Below are 11,811 nucleotides of genomic sequence, written 5' to 3'. Positions count from 1 at the left end.
AGTATGTGGTAGAGATAAACCACGGCCAGTAGATGGCGATACCATTAGTGAAAGACTGCAGCTGTATACAAAATCTTGCCCACTGCCCAATACATTTGCACAACGTGGTGACTGGACTGGAGAGAAGACTTCATTTCGCCCAGTCAAGCTTTAAGAACGGTAAATACATATATCATTGTAAAATGGCGTCACCTATATTTTAAATATTTAACTTTACACTTGGCTTGCTATCAAAACATCAGACGGGATAACGTCCACATCGTGCGTGATTGCTGCTGACTATTGAGTCCATGGTAGCTAACTAACTACTGATTCGAATGCAACAGTTGGTATTTCAGTGAAGCGTGTTAGCTAGCCAGCCAACTAGGTAGCTAGCTAATAAGCAGATGTTATTTGCCACATGCTTCTTAACAACAGGTGTTGAATAACAGTAGAATACTTAATAGTATAACATGCGTGGTTTACATGTGTGCATTTATTGAGCGCAAACCTTTTGGAACCTGCACTCCATTAAATGTTTATTGGTGTTTGTAACCATAGTCTTTGTAATGCCATTGGAGATTGCTACTAGTTTCTATAACGATATTCTTTCAGGAAAATGGATGGATGTCATCATCCATCCATTTTCCACCCTGCATCCAGTCACAGCCTTATGAATACGTGTGTTCAGGATAGAAGATGATTGGAGATTTCCGTAATTGTATTACTCTAATTAATTTTCTATATGGAAAAAGTCTGTATTTTCCTTGTATTTTTTTGCCCCCAGACACAACAGCCCCCTTCGACCTGCATCATCATGTCGAAAGGCACAGTGGTTCTGGCCTACAGCGGAGGACTGGACACCTCCTGTATCTTGGTGTGGTTGAAGGAAGAAGGCTATGATGTCATCACATACTTGGTAAGGAACTCACACAAGTAGCTGTATGTGGGGCCAATATAACTTGGGTTCGGACAGCACACAGCCATCCAGTTGGTGCTCTCCTTTATTGTAGGTCCCCCCCCCCCCACAAAAGTGCTATCTGGCTGCATACTGCTGATGAATAGCAGTCTAGATTAACTTTTTGCCCCTAGGCCAGTTCAGAATTGCACCCAATGCAGATTTCTTTATTGTGTAACTGTTTATTCATTGTCTGGCTAGAGAAAAGGGTGGGTATGCTGAAGGGCTATGGCACCGCCTGTTGTTTTTCCATGGGCAGGAAGGCACTGTCCCAATCGGCAACCTGTTTTTCTTGTTGAAATCCCTGTCTGCTCATGTTATGTTGTGATAGAAAAACCTCTGCCAAGCAAGCATTCAGAATTCCAGAGGCAGACAAAGACAGGCACAGCTACCTCAGTTATGTGGAACAATGGCTTCCCCCCCCCCCAAAAGTGTATTTTTTTTGTTGACTAAGTGAGAGAGATGTACTTTATTGTCCATGAACTTGCAGAGACCAGATGGCTTTATGCTCACAACCCGGCACACACTAAGGGCCTGAAAGCTATGGGTCATCTGCAGTGCAGCACCATTTGAGCAGTTGTAGGGGGTGAAGTGCCTTGCTCAAAGGTACAACAGCAGTCAATGGTATCTACAGTGCATTCGGAAGGTATTCAGACCCCTTGTCCTTTTTACATGTTTTGTTTCAACCTTATTCTAACATGGATGAAAGTTATTTTTCACTCATCAATCTACACACATTACCCCATAATGACAAAGCAAAAACAGGTCTTTAGAAAATGTTGTACACTTATAATACCTTTATCACATTTACGTAAGTATTCAGACCCTTTACTCAGTACTTTGTTGAAGCACCTTTGGCAGCGATTACAGCCTCGTCTTCTTGGGCATGACCCTACAAGATTGGAACACCTGTATTTGGGGAGTTTCTCCCATTCTTCTCTGCAGATCCTCTCAAGCTCTGTCAGGATGGATGGGGAGTGTTGCTGCACAGCTATTTTCAGGTCTCTCCAGAGATGTTTGATCGGGTTCAAGTCCGGTCTCTGGCTGGGCCACTCAAGGACATTCAGAGCCTTGTCCCAAAGCCACTCCTGTGTTGTCTTGGCTGTGTGCTTAGGGTCGTTGTTCTGTTGGAAGGTGAACATTCACCCCTGTCTTGAGGTCCTGAGCTCTCTGGACCAGGTTTTTTATCAAGGATCTCTCTGCTCTGTTCATCTTTGCCTCAATCCTGACGTGTCTCCCAGTCCCTGCCTCTGAAAAACATCCCCACAGCATGATGCTCCCACCAATGCTTCACCGTAGGAATGGTTTTTGGTTTACTCCAGACGTGACGCTTGGCATTCAGGCCAAAGAGTTCAATCTTTGTTTCATCAGACCAGATCAGACCGATGTAAGCTGACATCGGTTTTGCACATCGCAGTTAAACTAGACATCGGGCCGTTGTTGGCATTTTTAGCTAATATGGTCCGATTCTGATATGGTCACCGATATACATCATGCATCCCTAGTAAATACGGTATTTCTGTTTTTGCTTTGTCGTTATGGGGTGTTGTGTATAGATTGCAGAGGATTTAAAAAAATATATAATCCATTTTAGATTAAGGCTGTTACGTAACAAAATGTGGAAAAAGTCAAGAGGTCTGAATACTTTCTGAAGGCACTGTAAGTTAATGCCAGAAATCCTGAGGTTGCCGGCTCACTCCGCACCTGATTTTCCTGTCTGAGCTGGGTTTTGTTAAGTCTTAGTTTGAGTTACCGGTCAAAAGGAAAAAGACATTGTTGATTAACCATCTCAGCAGAAATCTCTCCATGATATTCCTGGAGCAGCAGTGCACTGCTAGACTTTGTGGAAGTATGTCAGTGTTATCATGTCATAGATGTGACCTGAATGTTAAAATTGTGGGCGATGGGACTTCAGCAGCCAATCTGTGACAATCAATGGCTTTGGTCCATGGCGAGAAGGACCTGGAAAGAAGAAACAGGCCTTATTTTCAATTAAATTTGCTCAACTCCTGAATCCTCTCTACTCCGTCCTCTCTGGCCTCCTTTTTGAAAAAGGTCCAAGGTAATTGAGGAGAAGCAGCAAGAAGAGGGAAAGTGGGAAAAAGTATGCTTTTGTGAAATGGGACTACTTCTCCAATCGTGTCAACAGGCAAAGTACTTTTACAGGGTGGAATCCCAAAATGTCTAAAGTGATCAAAAAACCAATTTTGCTTGTTGTGCAAGACATTTTATAAATAGAAGGATACGTAGCATATTGTTTTCAAATGTTTGCATGCTCTTCTCCTTTGAGAAAATAGCTGATTCAAAGAGTGTATGGCAGAATTCAAAACTCTGATTTTCTGACTAAGTGCTCTCGTAAAAAACACGCAAATGAAGTTTGGAGAACAATAAACATTTTCACTGAAACACTCCTGTAGTGTACTATTTTGGGCACCAGTTGATTAGATGTAACAAACTCTCTTCTTTGCAGGCCAATATTGGACAAGTAGAGGACTTTGATGCTGCAAAGAAGAAAGCAGAGAGTCTTGGAGCAAAGAAGGTAAAAAAGCGGAGTCTAAGCGTCATGACATTAGCAAGACAAGGTAGCATAGTGGTGTGGAGGACACGGTAGAGAAGGTTAAAGAGGAGTTCCAGGATCTGGTTGAAGTAACAGTGCAGTAGAATCTCTTGCGGATACAATACAAATACACAAACATTATAAACAAGAAATGCGTAGGCTAATAGTACCAGAGGCTACAAAGCCAAGGCCAAAAGCATGGTGGCAACAACAACAAAGCATGGCTAAAAGAAGCAGATCCTTCTTCTTCAGTCTCAAGATGAGTCATTCTGAAGTACATGCAGTGCTGTCAAAGTATTTGCCCTTTTCTGATTCTCTTCTTTTTTTGTGCATATTTTTGATACTGAATGTTGTCAGATAAAAGGAACCTGAAATGACAAATAACAAATATATTATTTATTTCATTAATAAAGTTAGACAATACTCAATTCCCCCGTGTGAAAAAGTAATTTCCCCCTTACACTCAATAACTGGTTATGCCACCTTTTCGCTGCATTTACTGCAAACCAAATGCTTCCTGTAGTTGTTAATCAGTCTCTCACATCGCTGTGGAGGAATTTTGGCCCACTCTTGGATGCAGAACTGCTTTAACTCTGCGACATTTGAGTTTTAAACCATGAACTGCTCTTTTCAAGTCCTGCCACATCTCAATTGGGATTAGGTCTGGACCGTTGGTACGAGGTTCGTACTGTGGAATGCAGTGTTTGGTTTTCGCCAGGAATAATGGGAACTGTGTCGTCCAAAAAGTTGACTCAAATTTGCCAAATAGCACCTGGAGGATCATCAAGACTCTGTTCTACGGACAGATGATTCAAAAGTATAACTTTTTTGACGATGGGTCCCATTATGTCTGGCGCTAACCAAACACTGCAGTCCATAGTAAGAACCTCATACCAACAGTCAATTATAATGATGGTAGTGTGATGGGGCTGTCTCAGGACCTGGACGACTTGCCTTAATAGAAGGAGCCATGAATTCTGCTCTGTATCTGAGAATTCCACAGGAGAATGTCAGGCCATCCATCTGTAAGATGAAGCTGAAGCGCAGCTGGGTCATGCAGCAAGACAATGATCCAAAACGCTCAAGTCTAAATGAAAATGGCAAAAAAGCAACACATTTTAAGTTTTGAAATGGCCTAGTCAAAGGCAAGTCTTAATCCCAATTGATATGTTGTGGCAGGACTTGAAAAACCACAAATGTCGTTGATTTACAACAGTTCTGCATGGAAGTGAGCCACAATTCCTCCTCAGGACGCAGAAGCGTTTGGTTGCGGCTAAAGGTGGCAGAACTAGTTATTGAGGAAATTACTTTTTCACACAGGGACATTGGGTGTTGCTGAACTTGTTTATGAAATAAGTGTGTCATTGTTTTATTTGTTCACTCGTTGATCTAATATTAGGTTTTGGTTGAAGATCTGTTAACATTCAGTATTAAAAAAAATATGCATAAGTATAGAAAATTAAAAATGGGGCAAATAATTTCACAGTACTGTATGTATGCAAAAGTAAAAATACAATTAGACGTTGGTTGATATGAAACTGATACAACTTTCAATTGAACAATGAGAACAGTGATACATTTGCTACTTTGGGTACATGGTGATGAGCCAGTTCAAGGTTGGATTGTCAGTTCTTGAGGTCTAGAATTATGTGTCCTGACATCTGGGTCACAGAGTTACGGGAAATGATTGAGCAGGCAAATCGTATCTTGATTGTTATCAAAGATACGTGAGGATATGAGGTCTGGGTTGTCGTCTTCTTAGCAGCTAACACTGGCAGAGGTCTGCACTCTTTCTGCCTTGCGAGTTAAGATTAGTAAGCAAAAGTTTGTCAACGCAAAGCCATTGCAGGTGAACTCAACTGACTGCGCTCGTGTATTAAGATTGTCAAAGGAGCATTTAGTGAAATATTGTTGACGTAAGCTTTACGCCGAATGGTTCAAGTGTAACCTCCCTCCATGTATAGGTGTTCATCGAGGACCTGAGGGCAGAGTTTGTGGAAGAGTTCATCTGGCCGTCGGTCCAGGCCAGCGCCATCTACGAGGATCGCTACCTGCTGGGCACTTCAGTGGCCCGGCCCTGCATTGCCCGCCGCCAGATCCAGATCGCACGGCAGGAGGGCGCCCAGTACGTCTCCCACGGTGCCACGGGAAAGGTGAGGGGTAAATCTGCAAGGGGAGAGCCGAGAAGAACCCGGAAGGCTAGGTGGAGCCATTAGCAAATTGTTAACATCTGTCAAGGTTCATTTGAGATGTTTGTCTGTTTTGTTGAAATCTGAATGTTTCCCCAATTAGCTTTTGGAGTGAGTGGGAAGGTCACATTCAAATAGCCCTCAGCTACCACAATGGCATTCATTAGTCAGCCACAAGTGTAACGATACTGTGGGGAGATGTAGTGTCCCTGCTCCAACTGTAGATGGAGACAAATGCCACTGAATTGAGCCTTCAACCAACACTAACTGCAAGAAGTCACTCACTGGAAGCTTGTCAGTTTACATGCTTTTTCAACTACCATTGGAAGTGATTTGAACCTTAACTTGTCTTAGGTGAGTGAGAAATCACCTGCTTGATTATCTCTCTGTCTTTGCTAGTAGTTTTTAGATTTCTTTCTGGACATGTTACTAGTGTTTTGTGTCTGAATTGGTTAACTGTGACTTTCAGGGCAACGATCAGATCCGATTCGAGCTCACCTGCTATGCCCTCTACCCTGAGGTTCAGGTCAGTTCGGTCTTCCCCAGCTCCTCTGCATGAACACCTGTAACTACACAACATGACTGTCCCATCATCCAACATTTACTTCAGATAATGCACCATACAAATGACATGCGTAACCCTCGCTCCTCTCTCTCCCGCTCAGATTATTGCTCCATGGAGGATCCCTGAGTTCTACAATCGCTTCGTTGGGAGGAAGGATCTGATGGAGTATGCCGAGGTAACACTTCCACATGATAGGATCACTTCATAACATGTTGCCTGGCAGTGAGTGTGTGATAGGATCTCTTCATATACATTAGGGATGTGATTTATGTAAACATTTGAAAGTTTAAACTGCCATTTTTAAATGGTTTAAATTATTTTAAAAAGTATTAAATTATGTGAATTCACAATTCACATTTGGTCCTGTGTGTGACCGCTAGGGGGCAGTGCCGTTCAATCTAGTGCAGCCCTGACTACCTAACAGGCGGCAGTCACCTTACTGCTGTACCCCTCCCACTCAACAATGACTGTAGTTAATGCCATTTTAGGTTCTCTACTGTGACCCTCTCCTCCATGTTCTCAGTTGGCAGTACATGTCCCACTTCTCATCAATGTGATGGCTCGCTGCAGTGATGCATGACAGCGTGTTCATAGACCTCTGACAATGTGTTAACGCCATGTATGGTTTTTGAAAGCTTGCCCTTTGTACTTGCAGAGCAATCATTGTACAATATCTCCATCCGGGCCATCAAGTTTTGTCATCTTGTAGTCTGGTTCTAGATATGCCATCAGTGCATTGAAGCCTACGTCCTTTACCATTGACAGTGGCGGCATATCAACTGCAATCATTTCTGTCATCAACGCTGTGATTTTCTCACTCCATCCGTTATCGCACTGCTGCCAGCAACGGCTTGGGTCTTTCGATGTCTCCCTTTTCAGATGGTTAAGCGTTGCAACTATCCTGCCACTGTAGTTCAAATCCACCTCGCATTTATTTGACCACTTTCTCATTTAAATTCTCAAAGTATACAGGGCTTCGCTGCTGTCGCGTCCCTGTCTGACTCTGCCACTTTCCCAACTGTAAACAACGATGACGTGCTGAGCGCATTGAGGAGATGAGATGTGGGAATTAGAGGTCGACCGATTAATCGGAATGGCCGATTAATTAGGGCCGATTTCAAGCTTTCATGGCAATCGGAAATCGGTATTTTTGGACACCGATTTGGCCGTTTAAAAAAAAAATGTTTACATTTTTTTATTTTTTTAATACACCTTTATTTAACTAGGCAAGTCAGTTAAGAACACATTCTTATTTTCAATGAAGGCCTAGGAAAGGTGGGTTAACTGCCTTGTTCAGGGGCAGAATGACAGATTTTTACCTTGTCAGCTTGGGGATTCTTTTTTGCAACCTTCCGGTTACTAGTCCAATGCTCTAACCACCTGCCTTACATTGCACTCCACGAGGAGCCTGCATGGCAAGCTGAATACCTGTTATGCGAGGGCAGCAAGAAGCCACCGTGAGTTGCTAGCGAGCATTAAACTTATCTTATAAAAAACAATCAATCTTTACCTAATCACTAGTTAACTACACATGGTTGATATTACTAGTTTATCTAGCGTGTCCTGGGTTGCATATAATCTATGCGGTGCCTGTTCATTTCTCATTGAATCACAGCCTACTTCGCCAAACGGGTGATGATTTAACACTGTCGTTGCACCAAACCTAACCGTCAATGCCTTTCTTTAAAATCAATACACAAGTATATCATTTTTAAACCTGCATATTTAGTTAATATTGCCTGCTAACATGAATTTCTTATAATTAGGGAAATTGTGTCACTTCTCTTGCGTTCCGAGCAAGCAGTCAGGGTATATGCAGCAGTTTGGGCCGCCAGGCTCGTTGCGAACTGTGTGAAGACCATTTATTCCTAACAAAGACCGTAATTAATTTGCCAGAATTGTGCTTAATTATGACATAACATTGAAGGTTGTACAATGTAACAGCAATATTTAGACTTATGGATGCCACCCGTTAGATAAAATATGGAACGGTTCCGTATTTCACTGAAAGAATAAACATTTTGTTTTCTAAATGATAGTTTCCGGATTCAACCATATCAATGACCAAAGTATGTTATTATGTCATAATTAAGTCTATTATTTTATATTTCATAGAGCAGTCTGCCTGAGCGATGGTAGGCAGCAGCAGGCTTGTAAGCATTCATTCAAACAGCACTTTTGTGCGTTTGCCAGCAGCTCTTCGCTGTGCTTCAAGCATTGAGCGGTTTATGACTTCAAGCCTATCAACTCCCGAGATTAGGCTGGTGTAACCGATGTGAAATGGCTAGCTAGTTAGCGGGGTGCGCGCTAATCGCGTTTCAATCGGTGACGTCACTCGCTCTGAGAGTTGGAGTAGTTGTTCCCCTTGCTGAGCAAGGGCCGCAGCTTTTGTGGAGTGATGGGTAACAATGCTTCGAGGGTGGCTGTTGTCAATGTGTTCCATGCTTCGAGCCCAGGTAGGGGCGAGGAGAGGGACGGAAGCTATACTGTTACACTGGCAATACTAAAGTGCCTATAAGAACATCCAATAGTCAAAGGTATATGAAATACAAATGGTGTAGAGAGAGAGAGTCCTATAATAACTACAACCTAAAACTTCTTACCTGGGAATATTGAAGCCTCATGTAAAAAGGAACCACCAGCTTTCATATGTTCTCATGTTCTGAGCAAGGAACTTAAACATTAGCTTTTTTACATGGCACATATTGCACTTTTACTTTCTTCTCCAACACTTTGTTTTTGCATTATTTAAACCAAATTGAACATGTTTCATTATTTATTTGAGGCTAAATTGATTTTATTGATGTATTATATTAAGGTAAAAGAAAAGAAAATAAGGGCTCTCTATGGTCAGGACGTGACAGTCACAAATAGAACCAAGTTCTATGCAGACGTGCGGGTGCAATGATTTGAATAACGTGTATGTGTACATTTATTTTACAAAGCCCGAAACTCGAGCGGTGTGGTCAGCGCACGTTAGGCATTTTGTTAAATTGTTATTTTTCCTTTCATTATGATGATCGGAACCTGCACTGTGATTAGAATTTTGTTTGCTCTGCCATTTCCTGGTTGCTAAAATTCAAATAGTTAGCCTAATTTCAGTTTGTGACAAGCGAATATAGTGTAGAGAATCATTGTACCATCTAAACCTCTGTGAAATATGTTGTGTTTCAGCAGTTTGAAGTTGGTGTACAAAACCGATAGTAAAAGATGCAAGAAAGAAACTTAAAAACGGGAAGCATAGATATATTCTATGTGTGCTATATCTACTGCTACTTAGACTTGCTTTCATTGAGAATGACAGATATATAACTCACATTTCTATGTGAATTTTGTTGGCTTGCCCAAAAAGTTACATATTGCAGCTTAAAATAAATTAAAACGGTTAGGGATATTTTTTTTAATTGCAAGTTCCCAATGTCATTTAAACATTCACACCCAATGCCATTCACACCCATACCCAATGTCATTTAAACATAAACGTTAGTGAGTCAGGTTCTTTTCATGTTGCCTGGCAGTGTTTGTCTATGAGGTGGTGTTCTCCACTCTGCCCACTAGAGGGGGATCATGGCCTTTTAGTCCCATGTGTGCATCAGTCACCATTTATCAAGCTTTTCTCCCTTCCCATGATTGTGTTATACAATGTTGAACTTAAATAACGGAATGACCAGATTTGAAGTCAAATCAACAATTGCAGTTGTTAAAGAACAGCTGAAGGTGATATGATTGGTTTAACTATTCAGAATTTAGCAGATAAAAATGTATTGCTCAGAGCGGTCTTAGTTGAAGTGTTAATATACTGTTATCATTGACTCTTCTCTCACCCCCAGAAACATGGCATCCCTGTGCCCGTCACCCCTAAAGCACCCTGGAGCATGGATGCCAACCTCATGCACATCAGGTGAGAAGAACACCACTGATGCTCACAATACTTCCTGGTTAAATTAAGGTTGAAGAAAATACATATGTTTTATTTTTACAAGAATAGTTTGTAACTTTCAGGCGGTATTGGCCCTTTTTGGTCATTTGTCTCCCACATTAGCTATATCCTGTAGAGCAGTGCATCCCAACTCCGGTCCTTGAGTACCCCCAACGCCACACATTTTTGTTGTCTACCCGGACAATGACGCCTGATTCAACTTATCAAGGGCTTGATGATTAGTTGAAAAGTAGAATTAGGTTTGCTTAGTTGGGAAACACTGCTGTAGAATGACAAAGGGAATGCATGTGTTCACCAACATACCTTCTCATTGTCTGTTTCAACAGCTATGAGTCTGGAATACTGGAAAATCCCAAGGTAAGATCTTCTGCATGCATGAGCAGGCTGAGGAATCAATCAGGACAATTATGGCCCCTAACATGTCACCATTCATCCCAGTGCCGGATTCAGCAGGTTGTTCATCTCACCTCCTGCTGTCTGAATCACAACAGCAAACTTCTCAAGAGTATCAGGATGGATACACTGGACCTAGGTTCACATAGTGTCAGCTAATCCATGTCGTTGACCATACAGTGTCAATCACATCCTTTGTCCTCCTACTCATATTCAACATTTCTCTCCATAGTCAACCTGCCTGGTAGTTTATAGATTCTCCCTGTTTCACGTTTTCTTTTTTACAGTATATATTATTGTGTTGTAATATGTACAAAGCAATAGCTGATAGGAGTAGAGTTGTGAAATAACTTTCCCAAAAAGTTTTTCCTGAAATCCCGGTTAGGGGATTCACAGATTTCCTGCTTATTCTCTCCTAAATTCCATGAATCCTCCAACCAGGATTTCTGGAAAACCAGGGGATTTGGGGAAAGTTATTGGAATTTTGCAACCCTAGATTAGAGAGTCTATTGAGATAAAGTTAAGAAGAGCCCCCCCCCCAATCTCTTATATTGGCACCAGCACAGATGAACCAAACCCTGAGCCCACAGTGAGACAGAGATAGTTTGATCTCTTCAGGGGTCAGAGGTCAAGGCTGTACACAAAGGTCACCCTTGACGACTCAAACCTCATCCCTCCTTGTTGTCTCTTCTCACCCTAAACCTTGCCGAGCCTGGGAAGAGCCTGGGACACACAGACACTGACTTGTCATCAGAAACGGCTCGCATAATTCCCGATTTCATGGGAGCCGGGGGAAGGGTTAGGGCAGTGCGCCCAGCTGGGCCTCCTGGGTCCCCCCGGCTCTTGGGGGACCATTGTTTCTGGTTGCGCCGCCGCAGGCTGCAACGTGGGAGGGACCCATTTCACCGTGACACCAGAATGTCACCAGTAACAGTAAAGTACAAAGGCGGGCAGACAGATGAGCGTCCCAATGGACGGGGTGTCAGGGAGGCGAGGGGTCCCCCGCTTTTGGATTGGCGAGGCAGGGGCAGAACTGTAACGCAGGCTTTTCTCTCTCCGACGCTCGCCCTGTGGAGAAATTCATCCTGAAAAGAAACGACTCAATAGCATAGCGATGTGTAGTATGACAGTATTGTGTAATTGATTTAATTCATGGTTTTAGTCCCATTTACTTTCACAATGAATTTATCAATGGAATTAAATGCGATGAAATATTTATGGTGGAGGAGA

At 42.4% G+C, this 11,811-nt stretch overlaps 1 protein-coding gene across 1 annotated transcript in view; it reads left to right on the top strand.

Annotated features, from left to right (window-relative positions):
• Positions 1–11,811, top strand: part of ass1 (argininosuccinate synthase 1) — a 28,527-nt gene continuing 16,716 nt past the window's right edge. Inside the window, exons 1-8 of the mRNA XM_024397468.2 lie at positions 1–159; positions 767–898; positions 3,408–3,476; positions 5,459–5,647; positions 6,153–6,209; positions 6,349–6,423; positions 10,079–10,149; positions 10,515–10,545. Of these exons, the coding sequence (XP_024253236.1) occupies positions 797–898; positions 3,408–3,476; positions 5,459–5,647; positions 6,153–6,209; positions 6,349–6,423; positions 10,079–10,149; positions 10,515–10,545 (594 nt within the window). The 5' untranslated portion in view covers positions 1–159; positions 767–796. The remainder of the gene's footprint in view (positions 160–766; positions 899–3,407; positions 3,477–5,458; positions 5,648–6,152; positions 6,210–6,348; positions 6,424–10,078; positions 10,150–10,514; positions 10,546–11,811) is intronic.

Source organism: Oncorhynchus tshawytscha, linkage group LG33 (genome assembly GCF_018296145.1).
Source record: "Oncorhynchus tshawytscha isolate Ot180627B linkage group LG33, Otsh_v2.0, whole genome shotgun sequence".
Taxonomy (NCBI): domain Eukaryota; kingdom Metazoa; phylum Chordata; class Actinopteri; order Salmoniformes; family Salmonidae; genus Oncorhynchus; species Oncorhynchus tshawytscha.
The sequence above is the reverse complement of the archived record's forward strand: the minus strand, read 5'-3'. Positions and strand labels throughout refer to the sequence as shown.